Consider the following 27,533-nt stretch of genomic DNA (forward strand, 5'->3'; position numbering starts at 1 on the left):
CACCTGAAAATTAAAACTGATTTCCTATGACTGAGGATGGATCCTGCAACCAGTAGCAGCCAAGAAATAACATAGTAGAGGAGAATTTGGGGGATAAAATAAGGTTTAAATTATGGTTGCAGATAAGTTACAAAGAATTGAGTAAGATTACCAGGAGTCCGGTTGACATTTTTGAGCCACTCTTGAGTGAAAGAGCAAATACTCAAGAGAAGATGTGGGGAACCAGTTGATAGGAGAAGGACAAACATGCATGATAACCTTTGAAGTAGGCATGTTGGCTGTTAAAGGCAGTCCTTGTGAGATTGACCACTTCAGTGGTAATGTGTAAGATTCACGTGAGTGCTGAGAACAAAGTCACAGTAACAAATACATTTATCTTCTAATGCACTAATAACAAATCTGTAAGTGCTGCTGCATTATCTGGATTGGTTCAGAACATGTGTAGATGCATAGCATTCACTAAGGAACTGAACTTCATCCTGAAGTCTCTTCTTTGGGTCATTGCCTTGTGTCTATCAGACATCAACCATTGACAGAATGCTGCTCTTTTCATTGGGATTCCAAAATGTGTTGCAAAAAAGCTCTTTATTCTGCTAGAAAAGTCTAATGCATAGCTAGGTTTCCTTTTTGTGAAAATCTGGAAACTTCAAAATGTGAATGCTTCGAAATTCTCTTAATTGTCTTAAAATTAAAGAGCTGGATTAGGCTTGTAGATGCATGGTTAGTAGTGAAAAGTCCATCTTTGAAACTATGGATCTTAAAACAGTGTCAATTTTGCTATGAAAAATCACATGTTAAGCACCCATAACTGTGGAAAATTAAGAAATACACATATTGTAATTAAAATATGAACTAAATACCCTTTTTCAAAGATAGTTTTGAGAAGTTGTGTAATTCTGTAGTTGAATATTTGAGGAATATTTGGGGGTTTTGTTAAACCCAATGTTGAGATTGGAAAATACTTAGAGAAATGGAAGAACGGTTTTCATAAATTGCACTTAAGACTGGGAGGAAATTATGAGTTGGTGAAAAGCAACTTAATAAAATTAAATATGATATTTGAAGATGGAGACTGTGGTTCATAACCTGATTTTGATTCTAAATGAGAATCTCCGTGCATAAGGGAATTATACTACTCAATTTAGTATCGGACATTTGTTCTTATATTCATCTTTCTGGAATATATGTTTTATAAGTGGGTAACTTAGTGCATTTGGTTTTAAAAACTCTTCCTATTCTTGTTTGAACTGTAAATGCAGTTATGAGAACAGAATAGAAGTTGCAAATTGTGCTGTATTGTCTGCCTTGTGGTTGGAACAATTCTGTGTTTTTCATTCCAGTGGTTAAAAGTGAAAGCCTGGAGCTTGGCGAGATGGTGTTATTTCCTTTTTGCACTCTGTTCTTCTACCATGAGGTAGTGTAGTCTCAGTTCCGCCTTTGTGAAAGAGGAGTGTGAGTAAGATTAATATGCTAAGGGTTGAGGATGTTTGTATCCTGTCTTGGAATTATAATGAATATGAACTTAAGTTGTTTATAAATTGTTGCATTTTGTCGTCCAGTTTTGAAGAGTTACTTGCTATCTGGGGTATTTGTACTATGGACAGGGAAAGGACCTTTGAAAATTTCTAATAGCATATTTCACATAAAATAATGTGGAAAATCTATTACTCTCCTGCTAAGAATATTATTATATTTAAAAGAAAACATCTGAACAAGTCTAAGCAGTTGCTCCCAACTACTCCACGTATTTCCTTCAAAGGCTGCAAATCCCACTGTTCTAGTTCTTTGGTCAGGGTAAGCAAAATGTTTTTATCACATGGAAACAAGTAATGTAATTAACTCCAAATGTGGAGTTTCCTGACAACGATCATGATAGACACCAAGTTTTGTATTATTTTCAGGATATCTGAGTTGTGTTATGTCCAGGCTTCTTTACATGAAACTGGACTAGATTTTTAAGGTGAGATCTGTTCCCCTCACCTCCCTTTTTTTAAAAAGAACATACTCATCCTGTAAAAATTACTGAATTAGTACTGAACTAGACTCCAGGGTTTTATGTAGAAGTTAAATACTTTTATTTATTTTTTTTTTAATAATTATGGTGATCAGAAGTCAACAGGAGTTACTAGTTCATCTGCAGGAATGATACAGTAAAGCAGGTACTTGTATGCCTAGGTGCTGTAACTCCTTTTTCATTGCTACTTCCCTTTAAGAGAAGTGTTAACTAGTTGTGTTCAGGTCTGCACAGCACTCATTATTACTGTGCAAAGTATGCTTTATACATGATATTGTACAAAAACTTGAATTTCATTTATCAAGTTTTTGCTAGTACTGCTTACTAGCTAAGTCATTACTGTTGCAAGTTTTTTGCTCTTTATCTGCAGAATGTGGATTGTTCTTGCCCAACAAGACCACCCAACTTAGGCGGTCTAAGTTTTCTGTTTCAGGAAATTAGCATTCCCAGTCTGGTGATACACAGGCTATGGAAAGGTATGTTTTGTTCTGAATTGCAGCAGCAGCAGACTTGGAAATTTTACCTATGTTGAATCAGAGCACACTCCTCCTCTGCTTCTTGTCACCTAGTAAGTGAGGCTGGATTTTTGTGGGCAAAAACTTTTGTACAGTACTGCCTCAGTCTATATTATTTTCAAGCCATCCTATTTAAGCTAATTTATATTCTGACGTGAAAACTGTTTGAGGATTTGACCTCCACTAAATGGTTAGTGACACTTTGAATTGTCACAGCATTTCACAAGTTTGGTATTTGCCTTCAGCTCCAGTAAAATGAGTAGGATTACCCATCTTAATTTATATGGCCACCTACATAAGGCAAGCACCTTGAAGTTTCCCCACTTTTGCTGATTAGTATCAAAACATCATGGTTACTTCTTTGGGATTTTCCCCACCTCCATGAGAAGTAGTAAGTGATAAGTCATTGAAAACCAGAAAAAACTGTGCAATTGCATTTACCTAGTGGAAAATACCTTTGTGATTTGAAGTATTTATTTATAATCCCCTGTTATAGAAGGTTTATCCCACTGGGAGCTTCTGAGAGATCCTTCACACCTTTGTAAAACTAAAAGGGTATTTTAATAACAAGACAAAAAAAATCCCCAGATGTTGTAGGAATTTGTTTGTTTGTTTTCAAAAAGAAAGGTACTTCTTAAAGGACAAAATCAAGCAATTTATTTTAGATATAAACTTAGCAATGGAACAGCATCAGTAATACAGTGATATGAAAAATTATGTTTTCAGTCTGTTCAAAACTAATTGTTGTTATTTAGTGAAGCTTTGCTGTTCTGCTCTGTATATTTGTTAGCTTTTGACCATGCTGCTGACTTTCACTAGGATGATATGGATTGAGTGGGTTGGATGTGGATATGGCCATAGAGGCTTTCACGGATAGTGTCCCCAATTCATAGTCTGTCATTTTAGAGTCTCAGCTGTCTTTTGCAAAACCCAGGTATATTAGACTGAATATATTGTCTGACTGTAACATTTATCCAAGTAGATAAACCACTGTGGGAAAACCTGAAACCTCATGATGATGTAGCAGACAGGAGCAGAACATGTTGCTTAGAGACATTCAGTGTAACAAATGTGTCTAAAACCAGAGTCCAGTTTCAGTAGGCTTTTCTTAAGACTAGGATCTACAAAGTAGTCTTCTTTTAAATGTTACCAGTGGTGGCTCAAACTGTACTTCCAAAGTTATAAAGCAGTAATTACATTCTGGATGCATAGAATAATATAATATTTTTACCTAGTAATTGCTGTGGCTATTCTACTAAATATAAATTTGAATGGTCTCAAATCTTCACTCCACTTGTGTATGCTGTTGACCTCCTATGGTTTTGTTGTTCTGAGCTACTGTTTCCAAGACATGTTGGTATGTTACTCATATTGCTGTGACTCATCTGAGTAGTATGAAAAACTCATAGCTGACAGTAAACATGAAAAAAACCTTCACTGTAAGTTAGTCACTGTCTGGCTTAATGTACGTACCATTTTGTCCTAATATGTAATCTTATCCTCAGTGAGTCTTTGCTATGCCCAGTCATTGTGTATTTTATCACAAAATTTTAATTTTAAAGTGGACTCATCTGCAGTTTTAACTCACAAAGTATACTCTGCTTGGTTTTGTTTGTATCTGTATGTAAAATTTATTGTGTTTATTTAAAAATGTATACTTTCTATAGGTAAGATGGATATATGGAAAATACAAATAGTATAAAAATATAAATAATTTCATAATTCCGGGTATTGTATGGTAATCCATCACCATTTTAATGAACTATGCCAATGTATAGCCAAAGCTAGATTTTAGCATTCTGGTACTACTTGCCTACAGAGTTATGCTATAATGGTATGTATGTTAATTGTTAAATCTTATAGTCAAACATATGGCAGTTACTTGGCTTTGTCAGGAATTCAGCCATTTACAAAGATCACTGCATTTGGGCTGGAATCATTGATCTGGGTCATGTTGTTTGAAGGTGAAATTAGAAGAATGCAGTAAAGTTTTTGTATAATACATTTAAGGCCAGACATTTATAACTTAGCAAATACCCAAGGAATTGGGACCAGGTGAACAGTATGTTCATTATAGCAGCTTCTTTGACTATTTTTCCCCTTTTCAAATTTACAGAAATCCATCCTTACCAGCCCGATGTTATTTTTCCCCCTAGATTAAATAAACCAAATGGCTCAGCCTTCATGGGTGGATTTTCTACCTGCCTTGTACATTTTTCTGCTACACTTTTTCCACTTTGCTCTTAAAATGTGTCACACAAAATTTTATTCTTGCAGTTTTGAGAGCAGCCTGTAAAATGGAAAAAGTCTTTTAATCTCAAACATAATGCAGTCCTATTAGTATTGATCAATACTAATAGAACCTTTTAATTCCAGAGATAAAATTTGTTTTCTTTTTTATTTGAAATTAACATTCTGAATCTTAATTTCTGGACAGTTTCTGTTTCTCTGCTGGCCTACTTTCATTTCGTATGTGTCTATTAATGTGTGGTACCCTGAAGGATATGATGTTCCTATTATCTAGTTAAATCTTCTTACTGAATTTCGGCACTCCTTTCAAGTCACTGAAACATTTTTGAATTCTGATCTTCCTGTGCATCTTTTAGGCCCTTTTCTATCTGGAGCATATATAAATTACAAAGAAAACTAATGCATAAATACTGGTGGCCCATTAGAGGGTGAATAAGCTAGTAGCTATTTTCTTTTCTGTGGGAGAAATATTTCACATGTGTGTACAGACACCATCAAAGACTTCTATAACTATTACTGTCAAATTCAGAAGTTTATATACGAACAGCAGTTAAATTTGATGAAAGTTTTAACTCATCAGGTGACATGACTGAATTTCAAGATAGGTTAAGTTCTTTTCAGCTTTGGTGAAGGTGTGTGCAGTGGGACCACATATATAGATGCAGACAGCTGGTATTGAGGAGCTAATAATCACTGTATGTATTTGGTGAGAGGGACAACCAGCCTAGAACTGGTCCAGTGAACTGAATGCTTTTTAGCAGTGCAGCAAGTTAGATGGGTTCCTGGAACATGTCAAGTGCTTCAGTTTAATTTCAGGACTGCTCAAGATGCAAACCAGTGGTAAGTGTGATGGAGACGAGCTTCACTAATGCACTAGTGCACACAATAGTGGCTTTCTAAAACATGGGTTTTTCCTGCATCAGAATTACAATTCTATGGGGTTTTTTTGAAGTAGGAAAAATAGACTGTTGAGGACATTCTGTTATGTTAAGTTAGGATTTCTCATTTGTGTCTAGGGTAGAATGCTGGGGAGAGGCTTAGATATATAAATGATTAGCCTAAACAACTACTGATGTAACTGTCTGAAACTGAACAATGTTTTTACTCACTATCTTCTCGCACTGTTTTGCTTACACTCTGCCAGCCAATTTTTACAGTTCATAAGATGTCAATAGAAATGCCAAAGCGGCAGTGGTAGCCTTAGGCAGTCAAACAACATGGCATAAAAATAGATTGATGTTAGGAAGTGACATACTGTCATAACCAGTTAATGCATCAATTGTCTAGTTTTATTATCACTTAAATTTGAAAGATGGTTAAAAAAGAGGTTATGTAAAAACTTCCCTTATGTTTTATAATCGTCTTTGGTTAAGAAAAATGCAAATTCCAAAATACTTCAATTAACTTAAATTATTTGAGCCCAAACATGGAGCTGATCCAGACCAATTTAATAATCTCTTATTAACAGTCTTAAATTTCAGCATTATCACTAGGTATTTCTCTTGAAAAACAGTTTTGTAAGATGTAGTGTGATCCTCGAATGAATTTGTACTTGTTGAGCATAAACCTAAGTACTGTTTGAATTTTAATGATCTTGCTAATAAAATGAGTTTACTTGAAAGCAGAGCTTTGCTGCAATATGCTGTTTTTTCAGATGGAGGTCAACGGTAGAACTGAAGCATGGAACACACTAAATATTTTAACTTACAGGAGCCTTGATGTTCATTTTGTTTATTATAAATTTCTTATTGTTAGCAGTAAATACACATAAAGAATGTGTCACAGGGTTTGATATATTACAGTATTTTCAGAGCAGAGGTAATGACTAGTTAGCACAAATACTTCCTGAATTCCTCACTGAGGAGAAACTTAATACTGCGCTGACTTAGAACTGAATACATGCCTGTTTTGAAAACAGAGGACAAATTGCAAAGCTATTGCAATCAGTATTAGTCACTTGAGTTTTTGGAAGTGCTTGGAAAAGTGCTTTGGGATTTGGACATGATAAATATTTTATAATTTTAGCCAGGGATAGTAAGTGAGATTGGTAGGAATTTCTTTGCTGCTCTGCCAAACAAGAACAGCATCAGCTCTTCTTACAGAAGAGATTGTTTTCTTTTCCTCAAGAGGCTAAAACACTGGCAACCTACGTTGCTCTTTTTTGAACATGGTTTTGGACTTAAAAACTGTGCTTGTAAATCTTCTTTGTTCACAACGACTACATATGGTTGAAATGTCCAGTTCGTGACAGTTTATAGCTGCTTTTTGTATGCATAAATTCAACCTTTGCTCTGATTTTTTCAGAGGTATAAGTTCTATAAAATGGATGGCAGGCCAAGACCAAATATCGGTTACAAGACACTCGGCAATGCCTTCTGATTTTTTGAACTTCTGCACTACTGTGACAAAACGTAACAGTGGACCATCAGTGTCAGTCTTTGTTTCAAAACTCTTACCCGAGCCCCTGCAGATATGCTTTCATTTCAGTCATTTTTGCTCTCTGCTCAAGCTACTAGTTGCCCAGCTAGCAATCTGGTGCTGAAAAATGGACTGACCAGTACACAACTTTGACAACTGTGCAACCTTTTTTTGGTATGAGAATCCACAGATGAGTCTCAGTATCTGATGTGTGTATAGGAACAGAATATAGACAGCAGAAATTCTCAGGGAAGTCTGAAGCTGGTACTCTCTCCCTTGCTACAAATTAAATTCCTTCCTAAATTAAATGCTTTTGAAATCATTTCCCAAAATCCACACGGTCATTTTTCACAGTCATTTTTGGAGAGCTATAACTAATGGATATTTTCTTTTATTTTCAGCTTCTTTGTAATACTGGCCATGCTGAAGAAAAGCTAGGTTTTACCTATGACGGCATCATAATATGGTAAGTAGTAGAGCACTAGAGCAATCCTAGGGAATGTCAGTTGTTTTGGTGCAATTAAACTTCTTTTTTACTTTTGAACTAGTGTTCAACACTAGTTCGGAATTTCATAATGCAAGCAGATAGCCTGCAAATATTTTAATGAGTAAAATCAGAAATACATTATTCACTTTTGGGCAGAGAAAACCCACTTCAAGTTAGAAGTGTAGATTTCTACAGTATATTCCTCACAGATGTAAAAGTACATCTGAATATTTCAGTACTTGTAGAAAGCACGTCTAATAAAAATGTACATCTACAAAATACAGAGCATATTCTTGATATAGAATCAGAATTTAAAGAACAGTATTTTATGTTGTATTGGTATGTATATGTCCATGTAGCACTGCTTTCTCTGCTACTGCAAAGCACCATGTATATACATTTAAGTGGTATTCGTATCTATTTTGTGGCCATTTCTGACTGTCAAATGTATCTACATGCTTATTTCCGCACAGAAATTGGTAAATTCATCTTTAGGACCAGCACTCGTGACAAAAGCAAACAAGATCTAATATTTAATGCGTTTCTCTGTTCTTTCAATTTAGATCTCACTTAAGAAAAAAAGCTTAGGAAAGCTAATTACTCTTTGAGCAAAATGTTGGGAAACCTTGTGTAATTGGTTATGGAAATGTTGTGAGTCATTTTCTTAACTTGAATTGTTTTTATCTTTTTGACAAGTTCTATGTTTTCACTGCATTTTCACTACTTAAAGATAGTGACACATATCTTTTTGGTAGCTGTTGCTTTTGAATGTTGAATCTCACAATAGTGTTGTTCTTTGTAATGGTTTCACTGTGCCAGTTCTTTTACTGGTCTACAGCTTCCTCATGAGGGGAGGAGGAAGGGCAGGTATTGATCTCTTCTCTCTGTTGGCCGGTGACAGGACCTGAGGGAACGGCCTGAAGTTGTGTCAGGGGAGGTTTAGGTTGGATATCAGAAAAAAGTTCTTAATCCAGAGGGTGGTTGGGCACTGGAACAGGCTCTCCAGGGAAGTGATCACAGCATCAAGCCTGACAAAGCTCAGGAAGTGTTTGGACAACATTCTCAGGCACATGGTGTGACTCATGAGATTGTCCTGTGCAGGGCCAGGAGTTGGACTCAAAGATCCTTGGTATCAAGATTACCCCTGGTATCAAGCCCCCCACCCCCCCCCCCCCCCCCCCCCCCCCCCCCCCACCCCGACTGGAGTTTGAACTGATCAAGAGCAGCCCTGCTGAAAAGGACTTGGGGCTCCTGCATGAGTCAGCAGTCCTATGTCCAGGCTTGAAGTCCAGAAATCCAGTTATGTCCTGGGCCGCATCCAAAGAATCATGGGCAGCATGTTCATATTACAGGAGAGATGGTCTTGAAACAATTCCCTGCTTAGTGCTGAAAGTAATAATCAGTTCATCTTTATTTGCGAATGACATGGCGGCCTTTCTAGTTTGTCTAGGTAACACCTGAGAGTAGGCTTCTGTTGCAGTGATTTACCCATGCCAATTAATCACCAAAAGATTCTGAAGATTTTTTGCCTGGAGTAGCTGATTACCGTGCATGACAACCCTAGGATAAGAAAAGAAAAAAAATAAGCCCTTTGTAGAAGTAGAAATTCAGTCTCACTGGCTGAAGTATTTACATTCTTAGATGTCCGGTGAAAAATCCTACTAGAAAATGTAATTGGGAGATTGAGGATTCCCACCCCACCCTGCATGTGGTTGGGGAAGAGGGACGAATCTCTTGAGGGACTTCAAAAGGAAGGTGTGCTACTTCATGCTTTTTAACTCCATTTCTAGAGTTCTTCCATATTTTGTTTCTTCTTACCTACCTTATTCTACCTTTTAATTTTCTTGGACTAATATTGTGCTCAGCTGTTTTGTCAAATAAAAAATTGTGTACAGGTTTTTTTGGTTATGTGTAATTTCATGGATGTACAAGCTGTTACTTGGGGGAAAAATTGGTTTGTGGCTTTTTCAGATTAATATATTGTCTACATCTGCTGACCAGTATGAAGGCTTGCGTTCTAGGTTGCAAATGAGAAGACCTGAAAGTTGTAAAATAACATCAGAACATTTATTTTTTAAAATCATGCTATTTGTAAATGAGTGAGTAGTAGCTGCATGTCAGATGGTGAAGTCTACCTGCTGCCTAATAGTTGTTTGTCCCTCTTGTTTTCTTCATTGTAGTCTGAGGTTAGCTTTACTAAACGAAGCAAAAGAGGTGCGAGCAGCAGGGTTGCGAGCCCTCCGCTATCTTATTCGAGACTCCAGTATTCTCCAGAAGGTGCTAAAGTTGAAAGTGGATTATTTGATAGCCAGGTAAATTTGCTTCTTCTTGTAAATTGTGAAGTTGTAAATCACTTGCTTTTTCATGGTTGAGACAGGTGAGGAGTGTTTTCATATTCTCTTATGTTCTTAATAAGTAGTTTTGTAAAAGGCATTTTTCTTCAGCAGAATGATACTTCATCACACCAGCTAATCCAAATAAAATGCTGTCCTGATATATGACATATTACAAGTAATCCAGAGAATTTCTTCTTTTAATCATAAATGCCATTAACTATAAATTAATAAGTTTGAAATGTTAATAATTTTCATGTCTTAAATTGTATGGGAGTTGTTTGATTCTTTGTATTATCACAGTGCTGCAGAGCCTTCAGTACAAAGTCAGGGCTAAAAAGTAGTTTGTGTCCAAGAATTTGTAGTCTAAGTATAACCAATGACACAACAGAAAAATCCCAGAGGGCAAACCAACAGTGAGATAATACAGTCAGCATGATGAATAGATGTAAATAATAGCATCTTTAGTGCTTCCTGTAATGAAATTTTTTATTTGATATACTGATACAGATGTGCATGAATTTCTGTTTATAAATGTATAAACATGTAGTTTTAGTGTGCTGTTTAATTTTTTTGGAGCAAAAGGACTTCTCTGATCTGAGAACACCCAGAATATGTTGATGTGAAACATTACAAATACTTGGTTTGGTCTCATTTGCAAATGCCAGATGCAGCTAGCTTGGAAAATAATTGTTGAAGCATTATGCTTTGCCATTTTGTACTTGAGAACATTCTACTGACTTAGTTATAATGAAAATAGCTGGGAAAATATAAACCAAAGCTAATTGACCTATCATAATGAGTATGCTTGCTGAAAAGTGTAGTTTTTAAACAAGTCAATTCTTTTTCTTCTGTATTCATATGCATAAATATTAACGTGAGTTGTTAACAGTTAAGGTGAAAGTTACTATTGTTATAAACAAAATGTGTTTTTTAACTTACTTTAGGTGCATTGACATACAGCAAAGTAATGAAGTAGAAAGAACACAAGCACTTCGATTAGTCAGAAAGGTAAAATCTCCTATTTATGGTTGTATCTGCTGTGCCACTCAGTTGTGCTGACTCCTGGTTGTCTCCACCAACAGTGCTTTTTCACAGTCTCTAATACCTTTTTTTACCTTTATCATGTAATATAGCTGATAATTAACAAGACAGAAGAAAAAGTAGTGAAGAGACTTGTTTTGATCTTACCGTGTTACAATTTGGAATCTCAAGTGGACTAGAAGAATCTTGCTAATTTTCTCTTGATAGAGGTGATACTGGACAAGGTTTGGAAACACTTATCAAAGAGTGAATGCAAGAGCATAAAAACAATATTAAGTTTCAGTATTGAAATTATGATGACTTCACTGTATAGTTTGTTTAAGCATCTGTGAGTCAGAGATTGGGAGATTTTCTGCCATGTGAGAAATGAGAAGCTGTCACTGAAGTGATCATTCAAGGATTGCTTATAGACTTACTGCTTTGTTTGTGGCAGTTGATGCTACCCATAGGATTTTATCTCAGGTACTCAATAAAACATGGTTAGTCTGTGATGGTTTCTGTACTGTGTACCCATGGGTGTGAGATTTGAAAATATGGTAGCTGTATTTTCAAGTTTGTCCTAGAGAAATTGGCATATAGAGATACTAAATGTATTCAGGAAACATAATATTCTGCCTTTCTGCTGGACTTTATTATTCTTATATTCTTACAAAAACTACCAAAGACTGGAGTAAAGTTTGAGGTAGTTGAAGAATGGTTCCCCAGGAGCACTGTCTGTTAAATCTCATTTTGTATTTTAAACATATGTTTTCTGTCTTATAGAAAATACAATGTACTTGATAAACAATTGTGCCAAAAAAATGAGTTTTAAATATTAAACATGGCTACGTCCTCCAAACTCAAGCAAAAAACAAACAAAAAGCCGCACTATGAAGGAACAGGTCCTTGAGGAAGTTGCACTTCCTTTTATAAGTTGCACTTATAAAAGTTCTTTGCTGATCTCCTTTGAATAGGAGCTTCAGTGTAGACTCAGAATAACATAAATCAGAAGATGGAATGGAAACACATTAATAATTGGTTTTATTTGGGTCCGAAGTTTGTCCTCATTATTTCTGGGCTTTTTTGAGCATTTTGTGCTTGAGCAAAAACTTCTGTCGTGCATGAAAGAAGAGACAGCAAAAGAAACAAATCCGTTAGTTTGATCATCATTTTGAAAAAATGATGGTGAGAGAGAAACATTAAAGAAATCACACAGCTGGCCCTTAGTGGTTTTTTTCTCCATTGTGGTGCAGGGGTACTGGCGTGCACCAGGTGTGTGCATCGAATGCACAGCCTGTGCAGCCATGCTTGTGGCTCCTTGATGCTGAGAACTGTGTTGATGAAAAGCCTTTTCTAGCATCTTCTGCTACGTACCTATAACATTCTGTTTTCTTAAAAGACAATGTCAGACCAACAGTGAAGCATGCATTGGCATAGAGCAGTCAGTTCTTCAGAAATTCTCTCACAAGGAATACTGTGCTTCCTGAATAGCACATTCTGTATTTTCACACTTTTTGTTACCCTGCTCTTGCCCTTTCTCTGCTTCTCTCTTCAATCTCCCTCAGTGTCTCAGACTTAATGATTTGATGCCAGGATTCCTGAAAGGTTATATAAAGGTCTAGAAGGGGAGAATAAATGGCAAATAAACTGAAAAAAGGTAACAAATTTGTTCTCAAATTTACTGTGAAACTGAACTGGGTTTTTCCAGTATTGCAGAACTATTATTTTCAGTTTCAAGATTTGGCTCCTTAACCTCATCTTTGGTAACAAAAATGTGTGTGAGAATTGCATAGACTAAAATTGAAACTCTTTTCTTTCTTTTCATAGAGAAGAATAACAAAATACAAAATACTGATACTGCTTTATGAATGCAGAGAAAGGCAGTCATAAACTTTGTTTTAAAAATATTAGGTTAAAGTGGTGTCGGAAGATTTAAAAAAATCTAATTTTTTAAACTTGATGTCCAATAGTTTTTGAAGGCTGAGTGCTCACTGTACGTTTTGACTGTAATCACCTCTACATTTCCTAGTAAAAGCTTTGCAATTTAGTAGTATCTTCCACCATGAAAAGGATGGCATGAAGTTGGCTTTGGGAAGCATTTTTCTATCTAATAGAAGTCAATAAGACAATTTTTTTATGATTTAATAGTCCAGATGTTTTCTTTTTTAAGCAAAAGTCAGGGTTAGATGCAGTATGAGCCAACCTCTTTCTTCCTCTTTTCTAAAGGAGTCTTGAAAGACCAAATTCATAGTCTTTATTACTTACTTCATCTTAGCCACTTGTAAGTAGCTTCCCATTACCTCTCCTTGGGCTTTAGAACTGCATTTTAATACCTAGAGCAGATACAAAGTAAATACAAAAATTTATTAATTCTACTGATGTATTTAGAATTGACTATTACAAGAAACCTTTCCTTCTCATGTCTTAAAAACAAAGGCAGTGAAGCAGAACAGCTTGTGTCCTCACAGGCTGGTTGTGTCCTCATAGGAAGTGCATGTCAATATCAATAGAAAACAGGTTGCAGTTTTATAGAGTGGATTGGTGCACCTATTCTGTTGCTTATTCTTGTTTCTTCTTGCCAGTGTAAGAGTGAAAGACTGTGTGGGTGGGAGAGAATTTCTTTTTTCTTTAAAGTCCTACCTTAAAAGCTTCATGTTTTGTTGGCATTAACATTATGTATAACACAAAGCTTCTCAGAAACTTGTATTTAAACACAGATTTGTTAAAACTCTTCCAAAATTTTGGTTGTAATGGTTGATTCCCTCTCATTTTAGCATCTCTGCAAAAAAAGGTAAAAAACTAATCATCTTTGCACAAATATCTGTAGCATGTCAAAGGGGGAGATGTAAAATGGATATAGGACAAAATGGTTTTGGAAGAATTAGGAAGATAAGCCTGGTTTTGTTGGAAGCAAAAAAGATGGTAAATAAAACCATGGGAAACCAGCCTTAAATTCCAGGTCTTTGATGGATATTGAGTATTTTTTAATGTCTCATTTTTATTTATTAGTGGAGAAAAAAAAGTGACACGGCTGAGTGGGCTATAAGACATTGCACTCTTCCCTTTTTAGGCAATCAGACAAAAATCTGCTTCCTCCTTAGTAATACATCTGTTTAGCGATATTCTTGTTCCGGAAGGATATGTGTATTTAATTTTCACAAATTGAGAAAATGTGAACAAGCAGCTCCTCAACCTTTGCAATCAAAGCCTCACTTGGGGGATGGTGAAGAGTTTGTGGTATTGGTTGGTTGTTCAGGAGTGTCTTTCTTTACTTTTAATGAGTGCACAGAGGGCCTTGCTCATTATTCTTGGGGGAATTCTGAGTGTGCCAGAGTCAAAATTCCCCCAAACTGAGTGTCCTCCCATTTGAGGCTTTCCATGGTGCAGAACAACCTTAACAGTAGATGAGTTTTTAATCTACCTGTGTCATTGGATAATGTTCTTTGTCAATAAAGATATTCTTGGGAAAAAACTATGATAAAGGTAGTCTTAATTCTCACTGCACCAGTCATCTTTTAAATTCTTTCTTATTATGATAAAATATAAAAATAAAAAACTGAAGCAGGAAGAGAATGGTAAAGTAAATTGACAAATGAATTGAAATTGAAAAAATTTCAAGAGCAAAAGAAACACTTACGGAGATTAACCAGATACAACCAAGTAACAGATGGACTGGTCTGTCTAACTGTTTGTATGGAACAGAGTGCTGGTGAATATGTAAGTGTATTTAGAGAAATATGAAGAAACTAGAGGGCTTTTTCTTTCCTTTTTGGCAGATGATCACTGTGAATGCTTCACTGTTCCCCAGTTCTATTACTAATTCTTTGATAGCAGTTGGAAACGATGGTCTTCAAGAAAGAGACAGAATGGTTCGAGCATGTATAGCCATTATCTGTGAACTAGGTAAGATAATTTTTCTTAATTAGTGTTCAGTTTTGATGTGGTTGTCATTAACAGTATTTGTTTAATAATAAATTAGATGTTGTGTTCTTATTGTCAATTCCATGGATTTTAGTAATTAGCATGATATAAACCAAAATGACTTAAAATCTATTTATGTATCATACATGAAGATTTCAGGTTTTTGTCTTTCCTTCAAGACTTGACAGTTTCTGATTTGCCTTAAAACCATTTCTGTACTGCAGTTGGTGTTTCTTTAACAGATTTGACGTAGGGAGAATTCCATACACAAGATGCTGACAAATTTAGAAGAATTCAGAGAACTACAAAATACCTTCCTTTTTAAAAATTATTGGAGTGGATACTGTAGTTATCGGGGCAGTGGTTTATACTAACTCCCTAAACTTTAATTTGGCTGCTGATTTTTGAAGTTTTTTTCAAAAATCAGTCAGTGGGAAATAACTTCAGCAGTTTGTTTTCAAGATTAAAACTTGTTTTAAAGAAGATAAATAAAATGTTACTCTTATATTTCAGTATAAATAATTTATCTATGTCAGTCCAATGAAGCATGAAAACTCTTTATGGGGAAATCCATAAACTACTATATGGAAACTTGGTTGGAATTAAGTTGGGAAATGGTCATATGCTGGATAGTGAGTGACCAGATTTTTGTGTTTGATAACTGAATCCAAAATCTCAGTTCATTGCTAGTGTCAGCCAGTTCCATTAGAAGCTTTACATGTGCCTCAGCAGTGTTCAGGATGAATAAGATACGCGTACTAAAGAGATGACAAGTTTGTCATCGCCATGAAATGTTTTATCTTCAACATTGGCCAAAATGACTTGTTTTCCTTTATCTAGCACTTCAGAATCCTGAGGTGGTGGCTCTTCGGGGTGGTTTAAGTACCATCTTGAAAAATGTGATTGATTGTCAGCTAAGCCGAATAAATGAGGCTCTGATAACTACAGTCTTGCACCTCATTAATCACCCAAAGACTCGACAGTACGTGCGAGCAGATGTAGAATTAGAGGTGAGTGCAGTTTTACTTGTTCAGTGACAGAAGTTAAACTTTAGATAATAATAAACTCATTCAAGTGTTTGATTTTTGTCTCAGATTTCCTCTGTGTTAGTGCACAGTGTCTAAAAGGTAATGTTTTAGGCTAAGAGCCCAAGATTTATAAAGCAGGAATAATGATAGTTTGGAGTGGGACTGAGGAAAGGGCAATAGTGATTTAACTGTATTTTCATGTGAAAATAACGCATGTCTTTCTTTTGTTTAGAGAATTTTAGCCCCTTACACAGATTTTCACTACAGGCATAATCCAGACACAGCAGAAGGACAACTCAAGTAAGTGTTAGTGCTGCTACTTGTGCTATCAGTTATGTTCATCGCATTGGAATTAAGCTGTATTTCCTTCCAAATACTAAGTTTCTTGAAGTTGAATATAGTAGGCCAGAGTACAGCTTCCTAAAATACTGTTAAGCATTTAAGATTTAAAAGGGCTTGCTTAGCCTGGAGAGGAGAGGTTTGGGGGACACCCTCTGCAGAATAGCAGCCTTTTTACTACCTATGAAAATGCTTTCAAGGTGATGTAGCCAGGGCCCTTCATGGTGGTGTAAGGTGGGAAGACAAGAAGCAACAGAGACAAATTGAAGCAAGAAAGATTTCAGCTTGGTAAAAGGGGCCGGGGGGGATTATTTTATGTGAGGCTGGTCAAGAGTTAGAATAGGTCGTTCAGAGAGGTCCTGCAGCCTTCATTCTTGAGAGTTTCTAACACGCAACTGGATAAAGCCTTGAGTGTTTTGCAGGTATTCCAAGGTGAATTACAAAAGCTTGTATACCTCCCACAGCTCTGGGTACTGTAAAAGGCGTGTGTACTACACACTGCATTTTTGCTGTGTTCTTGCAGAGAAGTTGAGCTCGACGACCTTTAAAGGTGCCTTCCAACCCAAACCATGCTATGATTCTATAATGTGGCCTAGTCTGATAACTGGTGACTTTTCGTGCAGTAATTTGGACTAGAGAGAGGTCTCCTGATACGGCTTCCAGCTTGAATTATTAAGGGTTTTTTAATTATCAAATAGCATGAGATGTTTAGGTATTGGTAACTGAATAAAATCTTTACTTTTTTGCTGTAGACTTAGTGTCAGTGGAGGTGCAGAGTGATTCATCTGACCCCTATAGGTGTTTACTTCTTGATGTTATCCTTCTCCTGTGGAAACTCCCCTGGAAGAGGAAAAGTAACCATACTTAAAAATTCTGAACTTTTTCTGTGTATATATACATTGTGTAAATACATCTGCATACATAAAATATTTCTATTACTCTGGATTTTGTCCCCCATCTAAAATCTCAGTTAACTACCTTTTACAATTACAGTGGTAGTAATAGTGTTTGTTTGATAATTATTACCTGCATCGTGACATTTGTTGTTTTAATGGCAGAGAGGACAGAGAAGCACGATTCCTGGCTAGTAAAATGGGAATAGTGGCAGCATTTCGATCATGGGCAGGTAAGATTTGTTTATTTGTTTGAAACTGGATAATTGGAAGCGTGATTTTACTTCCTAGTATAAATGGCACAGGATCTGTCTCATTTGACATGTCCGATTTCTATCAATACCTTCCTACAATGCTACTTAATACGTGTTTTGATACTGTAAAATTGGAGGACGCATACCTAGTTTTCTTAGACTCCTGACAAGGCACAGCTTATCCCCTCCCTGTGTAAAATGCCTTATAAACTACATCTTGATTGTCGTTCTTGGAGTCTAATGGGTGAAAGGATATTTAAAATAACATTGTATCATAAGAATTTGCCTTTGTGGTGGTTCTGCCATAAATGAAATCTTTTTGTCTGTGTTAAGAGATTTGGCAAATAGTTTCATGAGCACCCACTTCTACCAGCTGCCATAGCTGAAGAGAACTTGCAAATGGACATTGTTTGCAATTTTTCATGTGGAAGACATTTCTAAATGAAAAAAGTAGCTTTTTTCATTTTACTAAATCCTTTCTCTGCATTATTACAATATGTAAGATGAAGGTTCTGCCTTGGGGACTGCTTTTTCTTTTAGTCAAGACACTGTCTGGCAAATTTAAATCAGTTAATATAAACATTTACCAAAATTTTGAGTGGAATTTTTCCAGGCTATACTTAGGCTGTTTTGTGACACTACTTGTGTTATTTTTTAAGTTCTGAAAATGATCACTAACCTAATTTTAATGCCCGGGTATCCTTCAAGTTTCTTGTGTGCTCTCACATGCTTGGAGAGGAAGCACGTGACAGCTTTGAAACTTCCAGAAAATAGTTTCTGATAGGTGTGTTACTGCATCTTCCTACACTGAGGCACTTAGATCTAACAGCTGTTAGAATTCACCTGAGACATAAAGGAAATGAATAATTTATTAGGTTAAGGTACAGCTTTTGCTTGAAATTCCTCACAGTTCTTCTAAGATCATGAAAACCTTTCAGGCTGAAGAGTTACTTGTTATAGACAATTCTGTCTTTTTGTCATTTCTTCCATGCATATGTTGTTCTCACACTTATGTATTGTTCGCAGTAGGAAGGACAAAAATAGCAATATTTTTAATGAGGATATGAAGTTTTGTGATTAGGAAGTTTTATTAAATACTGTTGATTGGGAAGGAGATGATATTATAAGCATGAAAATGTTTATGATTAGTAATTTTTTTCATGTGTACTTGTTTTCAAACTGAAAATCTAATTTAGCAATGTGTCTATTGTCCTTTCTTTCACTGATGAGGGAATATTATTATACATTTAATGTTTTCTAGGTATTATCAGCCTGTGCAAACCTGGAAATTCTGGAATTCAGTCTCTTATTGGGGTACTCTGTATACCAAATATGGAAATACGGGTAAGTGGTGAATATTTAGTACTGATGTAGGAATAATATTTGATATTTTATTTTTTCTTAACCTTTTAACAATTTAGTGGTTTAAGCACAGACACCAATTATGAGACAACTATCCTTGAGTTTATTTAACCCCCAAGTTCAAGTCTGTAATTCTGTTATAAAATTCCTGTGAAATTGGGAAGCATACCATGTATGTGTGACAGAATGGAGGAGATTAGGTATGTAAATTAATTTTTACTCTGTTCACAAATCAAAGGATGTTTACAGTAGCTGCAGTTGCAAGTTTAAATCATAATAGTCAGAGTTTAATTCCAGGTAAATAAAAACCTTTCTTCACAAATTAAACTTACTAAACAAAAGTTGATGGTGCCAGATGTAACCGTTCTAAAAATCTGCAATCCAAGTAGCCTGAAGTGCTAGAGAATTCGTAGTGACAATAAGGGACAGTTCAAAAGTAAGAAAGCCACATTCCCCATCCTTTCTTCTCCAGTTATTTCAGTTTGTGAAAGAAACAGTGCAACAAATGCACCAGTGTTAGCACTGTAGAAGTCTCAAGTTCAGTATTAATAGTGGAAAAAAAGGACAATTTTGTAAATTTGTAAAATTCTTGTTGTGTTATGTTTTCTTTGGTAGCGTGGCCTGCTTGAAGTTCTCTACGATATATTTCGCCTTCCTCTTCCTGTTATTGCAGAAGAATTTATTGAGGCACTTCTCAGTGTAGGTAAGTACTTTAAAAGTTCACATAAGAGTTCTGTTAAGCTCCTGTATAAATTTGAAACCTTTTCTGTCTCCTATGTATTATAAATTGCCTTAGTATTAATTGTTTTATCACTGAATTTATTGGGTGCTCTGAAGTCCCGTTTAAAATTCTTTATCACCTTTTAAGTGTTCTAAGTTTGATGAAAGATCGGCATAGTTAAGCATTAACACAAAAGACTGTAAGGTCAGCACTACAAATTAGACTTCTTTGAACTGTTTGGAGTGTTCAGAATTGTAGATGTGTTAGTGAATACTACAGAAAAGTTATTAGTCAATCTTTTCTGTATATTGTCTGTTAGCTGTCTGCGCTGGCCTTAGACTTCTGCTTTTTTGAGGGCAAGTGAGTATTTTTTCACGTTTTTAAGTTTAACCAAGTAAGTATTTTAACTTTAGAATTACTCCTTTGTAAACCCAAGAGCATTCTATGCTTTTTTAATTTATAAGTAAATAAATCATTCTTTGTTGCAAACTTGCTACTTCTATATATGGACACACCTTGTAACATATTAGGTGCTTATGGTGTTTTCTGTTAAACACATTAAATGTGTTTATGGATTGGAAATGTCACTGGTTTTGTTGACACTTAGATACAATCTTTGTCCTAGCTTTCAAGGTACCCTTGCTTTGTTCAGGAGTGTGGTTTGCATGACTTGTTAAGAGGTCCCTTCTGACAAAATTTTCTGTAATTTGAAACCACCTGAAATAATATTTGCGGGCAAGGATTATTATTTACCTACTGACCACCTTCAAAATAATACTGTGAAAGCCAGTGTTATAATTACCATTGTCCATATTTTCTTGTTCTAGATCCAGGCAGGTTTCAAGACTGCTGGAGACTTTCTGATGGCTTTGTAGCTGCTGAGGCTAAAACTGTTCTACCCCATCGAGCCAGATCAAGGTGGGGATTTAATGACCTTCGTCTAAACCCTTTTTCTTGTTTTGTTTTGTGGCAGTGTGGATGAAACAGTTCTTGTTTTCTTGCAGGAACAATAAGAAATGTACTTTCTAAATTGTTTCCATACTTCTTTTCTCCTTAGGCCTGATCTCATGGATAATTACTTGGCTTTAGTGCTTTCTGCTTTTATTACCAATGGACTTCTAGAGGTAACTAATGACTTCCAGTTTCAATAGATGCTTGTTACTTTTTTTCCTACAAGAGTTCAAGTAAGATGTTATACATTAAATGTTGTAATAATATTTTTCCTTTTGAAGGGTCTGGTTGAAGTGATCACAAGTAGCGATGACCATGTGTCTGTCAGAGCAACTATCCTTCTGGGAGAACTTTTGCACATGGTAAATACCACTTTTTGTAACTACTTGTAAATAGATATTTGCTATTATAGCATTTAATTTGTATTCCAAGCTTGAAACATGTAGTTTTTGTCTGAATAGTGGATTAATTTAACATTACATCTTCTGGCACTTCATATATTAAAGCCAGTATTAATCAATAGGAAGACTGCTTGGAAAGCATTGAAGGTGCTAGGGGTTCTATTCCAAGGTTATCTGCAGCTCTGACTCTCACCAGGACACTTTCTTGCCATTGTAGGAGTTTTATTTTTAAGCTGGAATCCTGCAAACATACCCGCCAGTAACTGTGTTTGGGGAAAAGGACCATAGCTAATTTTTGCTTTTCTTAGTATGATAGTCAGTAGGCCTCCAACAGTGTGTTTAGCTTTCTGCTTCACTGGGCAGACAGATGAACTTTTTCCAGATTCAGTTGGATGTGGTTTTGGTACTTGACGATACTCATTTAGGCAACTTCATCTTGATGTAGTGCTCCTACTACAGGGAAACTTCAGCTTCATTCCACTTCTGTTGACCTAAGATAGCTTTTGCAGTACCTTCTCTCTCTTAAACTAATCTTGTACTGAGATGATGATACTGTTTTCATAAACACTCCAGTGCATTTCAGCCTTTGCTTTTTATAATATTATATGCTATTTTTCTGGTTTCCTGAACACTTGTGAGTGACAGTGATTGTTGACTCACATTGGAGTATGCTGTAAAGCATAGGTATTTTTTTATTTTCTGAAGAGATGATCTGTTAATCAGATACAACTACTATTTATCAAAACCTGAAAAAAATACTTGTATTTTTTATTCAGTGTTTGGAAATGTAAGTAATTTCTTCATCCATCTTGCTTTTAGTTTCCAAAAATATTTGCAGAACTACCTATGTTTATTAAAAGCAGCTAAATGTCTAATAACGTAGAAAGTTATATTAATTAATCAGAGTTTTTTTATGCAGCAAAGTTTTAGTAGAAATCATCAGCTTTAACAGGTTTTCTGATTTTAGGGTTTTTTAGCAGTTTTATGTGCATGGCATAAGCATATCTGATGCTTTGCAAGTTTTTGCTTGTTACCACTTAAACTCCAGTGCAAACAATATCGATTATAGCATTCTGAAATCTGAAATTCTTTCAAGTTACTTTCTAGTGTAATTCCGGTTGGTTAGTTAGATCACAAATTCAAAATGGTGTGTGTAATTACACTCTGACATTAAGCAAAAGGTAGTTTTATTGTCATAAATTTGTGAAAATCTTGTGAAAAGTGGTAGATTCTTTAAATGTTGATCCTAAAAAGATGGATGAAATTGTTGTACTAAGTTATTCTAACTGGTCTTCTGTTGGGTTTTTTTGTAGGCAAACACAATTCTTCCTCATTCTCATAGCCATCACTTGCACTGCTTACCAACACTGATGAATATGGCAGCATCCTTTGACATCATGAAAGAGAAAAGACTGTAAGAATTCTGTGTTACATTTAAAAGCATAAAGCTCTGTTACAAAATGCCATCTTCTGGGTACTTCACACAATTTAAACCTCCTAATGGAAGAAATCAAACAATTTCATAATTCACATGTCTTTAATATGTATTTCTTCAATTCTGTGTTCTTAGTTGCTTTTCTTTGTAGAAGACAAATTGAGTGTGTTGAGGTTTTTTTCATAAGAAATGTATTTGTTAATTACTCTTGCCATTTCTGATCTGTCTTGTCAGATTAGTATTCTGAAAAATGTATCATAATGTTCTGTCTTTCCTTGTGTTGTCAGTGATAAAGAACAGCATTTTTCCAAACTGCAACTGTGAAATAAATAATGCTGCATGTAGAGTGCTTCCTAAAAGTGTAGTACTCTTCTGGTTTTTAGTTTCGAAGGTTTCATGTATGTCAGTAGAAGATTTTGATACTCAATGACACTGTTAGTTTTCATAAAAGGCATATCTGAAATTTCAGGAGAGGATATTTCATATTTTATATATGGCCTAAGTGGTGGGATGAAAGGAGGGATAAAGAGCAGAAGGGAGATGCTTGTGGATTACCTGCAATTGTTTTGCTTTTTGGCATTTCTGGACATACCTGTTAGAGTAGTAAGAATTCCCATTTCTGTTGAAAGAAAGTGATTCTTTAGAAGTAGTATTTTTTATTTGGGGATCTTGGCATTGGTCAACACTCTACACTGTTTTATAGTCTGAAAAACTGTGATCTGTGTTACAGATTAAATTTAAATAATTTAGCTAAGTGACCAAATCAAAAGGTATTTGTTTGAAAATAAAATAAAAGAACTGTCCTACACTATTAGAATTTTTGCTTATAGGGAAGAAAGATAAACTTAACTCCCCATTTTTAGATTTCCTTATTTTTATTTGCTCTGTAGGTGGGGTTTTTTGCTGCTACCACTGTTTTGTAATTAACTGGTTTTGCCCTTGTTGGCTGTCATTTATGTAACTCCCTATCTTTTCCTAGAAACCTTACATGCTGTTGCTGAACTGTTTAGATATAAAAACAGGAAGTGTACTATTGATACTCCTGCCCTTGCAGGGAAGCAGCGGGTATGAGAATGTATGAGATTGATTACTATAAGTTGATTACTTGATTACTATTAGTTGAAGCTAGCTCCCTGAACTTCCAACTTCACTACAGGATGTTGATCTACTGTTGCATCTCCCAATGGAATTCAACTTTAAACTTTACAATATCCTCTCTGAACTGTGACAGACACCACTAATTGCTGAGTAGAAGAAAAGTTATCAGTAACGATAATACTTCAGTGCTAGGAACTCTTTAAAAGATACTTTTCTGTACAATTTCAATATGAGTCTGAGTCTTGTGAATGTATAAAAACATGTCTTAAGAAAATAATTTTCTTCCTATGTGCTTCAGAATTGTTGGTCAGAGCTTTCTTGAGCTGTTCACTCAGGAGCTAGTGGTCCTCTTTAGTCTGATAACAACTGCCAAATACTAATTATAATTTTTTTTTTTCTATTAGGCGAGCAAGTGCAGCACTCAACTGCTTAAAACGTTTTCATGAGATGAAGAAAAGAGGCCCTAAACCTTACAGCCTCCATTTAGATCACATTATTCAGAAAGCAATCTCAACACACCAAAAAAGGGATCAGTACCGTGTGCAGAAAGACATCTTTATTTTAAAGGTATTACGATAATTCCTTTTTCAAACCTGAATTTGGCATTGTATTTTGGAGACTTGGGTCCTGCCCCCCCAAGCTTCACTCATGTAATTCAGAGTAATTTGTGTGATTCTTTTTAGTACTTTTTTATCTCATTTGTCTTGCAGGCACTTTTGGATACTAAACTGCATTTCTAGAAATTGAGGAATTAAATGCCAATGATTTTTAATGCTTTATGTGACCAGTTGTGATCTCTTACTTTTAGATTCTTAATGCTGTACTATAACTATGCAATTTACCTTCAAATGTACATTACTGTGAAACACAGCCCTTTCAATGATTTTTACATGAGCGGTAAGTGTATCATGTGGCAAGACTGAAAAAGATGATGCAGGGAAACCTATTGTATTTTTCCATGTCTGTATTCCAGGATACAGAAGAAGCACTCATCATGAATCTTCGAGACAGCCAAGTTCTCAATCACAAAGAGAACCTTGACTGGAATTGGAATCTAATAGGGACCATACTGAAGGTGAGCTTACAAAGGCTGTGATAATATGTTGAAGAAATTGTTTGGGGAAGAAGTCTGTTTCAGATGTGAGCTTTGACTTTCTAATATTAATTCCACAGTACATCTAATAATTTGTTTTATTTCAGGAAATTAGAATCTCCTGGGTTTAGTCAGTGCTGATGTAGTCTCTTTGTATACAGCCCTTAAACTATATTCAAAAACACACTACAGTTAAATTCACAGTTTTCCTCAGAAGCATGTATTAAATGTTATATGTCTTTAGTTGTATAGAAATCAGTTTCACAGAATTAGGTATATTGTCTTTAAAGCTGCTAATACTTCAAACTGCAGAGGGATACTGCTATGTTCAGATTCATAGCAGATTTTCTTTAAGTAAAGTGAGCTGAAGGTTATAGTAAGAGATGGGTTCTAGATCAAACTTCAGATGCTTAGACTGAACTACATATGGAAACATCACTGAATGTTTTGAACTAATGCAAATACTTCTGTAGCATTGATTTCATTACAGAATTAATTTATTTTTACAACATAAAGGGAATACCTAATGGGGTGAGGGGCATTATTTTAAATATATTTAAAGATATTAAATATATTTAATGCACAGATTTTAAGATACTACCTCTTTTTGTAAGCAGAAAATATACTTTGTTTGACTAATAAAACTTTCTGAGTACTTAGTATAGTCTTCAAATCAAAATTGCTCCAAAATGTCATTCTGTGCATCAAAGCCATCCTTCAGTTGAGTAGCATTCTCTTACTGTCTTCTTTGCTGTGTTGTTACAAAGATGGTGAAAGTACAAAAAAGGATTAATGGTGACAATCATAATCAAGACTATGTTGTTTTTTAAAAAAAAAAAAGAAACTAAATATTTCTGTGCCTTTTTTTCAGGGACCGATAAAGTTGAAAGAGCAAGAATCTGTCTGGTATAAAGACCTGAATATGTATATGACAGTAGCTTTGCTCCACCAGAGCACTGTTTACAGAATTTTTTACTGCAATTATAAGATTTACTGGGTTACTAGATAACTATTATTAGTCACAGATGCTTTTACCTTTGATTTTTAATTCAGTATTAAAGATATTATCAGAATACTGTTTTTCAGAATCTCACTGTTAATTAACCTCTGTAGTATTTTGACAGTGGAAGCCCTATGTAGTTGACCACTAATGTGTTTTGGGTTTTATTAAACTGGAATTTATGTCAAACAGCCAGTTTCTCTGCCATCTCAGACCTCCCCAAAAATACATTTTCCAGTGCCCTGTCAAAGAGTTCCTAATGTCTGAAAATTGGGGACTTCTTCCTGAATGAGAAGTGTGTGTGTTTTCTGGCCTACTTCTAACCATTTCTGTTTCTGTTAAACTGTGTAACACCAGCATAAATTGAGATGATGTTACCAGAGCGGTTGTCTTTAGTCCTCTAATGAGCAGGATCCAGATTCCAGTGTCTGAAATTTATGTCATGTGGCTACTCACCTCCCCCTTGTCTGTTGCAGCCTTGTATCTGTGGAGCATCAGCTCTCTAACCACCTCATCGTGTGCATCTCAGGTGGTGCCTTACTGCCTTTTTCACTTGCTCAGCTTGATGTCTAAGCTGCTAAAAGAGCAGCAAAAGTGTCAGCCTCATCTGTATCTGGCGCTGTTACTGGTGTAGTCAATTTTACTAATCATTAACGAGTGCACTGTGTGTCTTAATACTGGAATACTAATTGGAAATGTAGAACTGTGTCACATGGATAGGAAAGAAGAGTGTTTGATGCACTTTTTTTCCGTTCCTGACAAGAAGATATTCACTAGTAGCAACAGAAAGAAATCTGAAACCGTAGAGAAAACAGAGGGCTGTAAAAACAGAGTAAAATGTAATGGGAGGAAAGAATAGGTCCTGAAGAGGGGACATTCATGTGGTTCACGTTTTTCATATGGTCATTCTTAATACATCTTAAGAAGTGTCAACAGGGGAGTTTAAATACTGTTTTAATAAGCACTGTTTAAGTGATCTGTAACAGAATAATGATTCCTTTTAAACCAAATCTGATAAATATTCAAAACAGCAACCAACAATTATTTCCCTGTTATGCATATCTTTTTTTTTTGTTATTTGCAGAAAAGAAACTGAGCAAAATTGTTTATTTTTCATCAGCTTCGCATAGTTTTTTTGTTTTCATTAGAATTGTGGCCTTGTACATGTAGCATGTGACCAACATTCCCTGTCCTCTAGAAAAAAATTGAACCATTCTTGAAGCAGGAAGTGTGGGCTTTTCAATAAGATAAAGTCTTTCTTAAGATATAACATTAGGTGCAAGAAAACTTTCTAATTATTAGGTAAATACAACTGATAGAAATAAGTGAATTTTAGTGACTAATCAAGGACTGATGTTCAAGTTTTGTATAACGCTATATTTGCTGTTTTTTCTAGTGGCCAAATATAAATCTAAGGAACTACAAAGATGAACAGTTGCACAGGTATGTAAAAATTATGTAGACTTTCTTCGAAGAAAGAAATTTGGAAAAACTGGTTTTTACTATTGCAATAAAATATTCTTTAGATGTATCACATTTCTAAAATGTGTAGATAAGCAGTTAAGGTGTAAATTTGGATAATTAAGTTGCAATATTTACTTTAAATGAACTGTTTGAGCTTTAAAGGTGTTTAAGCTTCTTTTCTATGCACAGATGCTTTATGCATTTAGTCCCTTACAAATCATACTACCTTTGCAAATGCTCAATTTAATTTTAAACCTTAGAAGTGTTACTACTTGATAAGCAGTAGTGTTCTATGTCAGAGCTTGGAAAGTTTTTACAGAGTTAAGTCTACAGTTGTACAGTTTTATAACTACAGCTTTCATCAAAAACCAAGAGGAAATTATTTCTAGTTAGTGTTAATGGCAAGAGAAGCATGTGTAATTTGTGACACTGAACCGTGCCGTAAATCAAGTCCCTCCTGATGGGAGAGAATTTGCTGAAAGTCCTTGCAAGGAGTTTCAAAGATAAGCCAAGACTTCTCCTTGACTTTCAAT

General features: G+C 35.4%; 1 protein-coding gene across 2 annotated transcripts in view; it reads left to right on the plus strand.

Moving 5' to 3' along the window:
- Positions 1-27,533, plus strand: part of RICTOR (RPTOR independent companion of MTOR complex 2) — a 76,590-nt gene that overhangs the window by 18,985 nt on the left and 30,072 nt on the right. For both annotated transcript variants that reach the window (XM_032096645.1, XM_032096646.1), the window contains exons 4-19: positions 7,599-7,663; positions 9,865-9,996; positions 10,965-11,028; positions 14,817-14,943; positions 15,802-15,971; positions 16,222-16,289; positions 17,387-17,454; positions 18,737-18,819; positions 19,453-19,540; positions 20,386-20,476; positions 20,616-20,682; positions 20,791-20,871; positions 22,224-22,324; positions 23,848-24,010; positions 24,417-24,518; positions 26,933-26,979. In XM_032096645.1, the coding sequence (XP_031952536.1) occupies positions 7,599-7,663; positions 9,865-9,996; positions 10,965-11,028; positions 14,817-14,943; positions 15,802-15,971; positions 16,222-16,289; positions 17,387-17,454; positions 18,737-18,819; positions 19,453-19,540; positions 20,386-20,476; positions 20,616-20,682; positions 20,791-20,871; positions 22,224-22,324; positions 23,848-24,010; positions 24,417-24,518; positions 26,933-26,979 (1,517 nt within the window). The remainder of the gene's footprint in view (positions 1-7,598; positions 7,664-9,864; positions 9,997-10,964; positions 11,029-14,816; positions 14,944-15,801; positions 15,972-16,221; positions 16,290-17,386; positions 17,455-18,736; positions 18,820-19,452; positions 19,541-20,385; positions 20,477-20,615; positions 20,683-20,790; positions 20,872-22,223; positions 22,325-23,847; positions 24,011-24,416; positions 24,519-26,932; positions 26,980-27,533) is intronic.

The sequence above is a fragment of the Corvus moneduloides genome, chromosome Z (assembly GCF_009650955.1).
Source record: "Corvus moneduloides isolate bCorMon1 chromosome Z, bCorMon1.pri, whole genome shotgun sequence".
Lineage (NCBI taxonomy): Eukaryota > Metazoa > Chordata > Aves > Passeriformes > Corvidae > Corvus > Corvus moneduloides.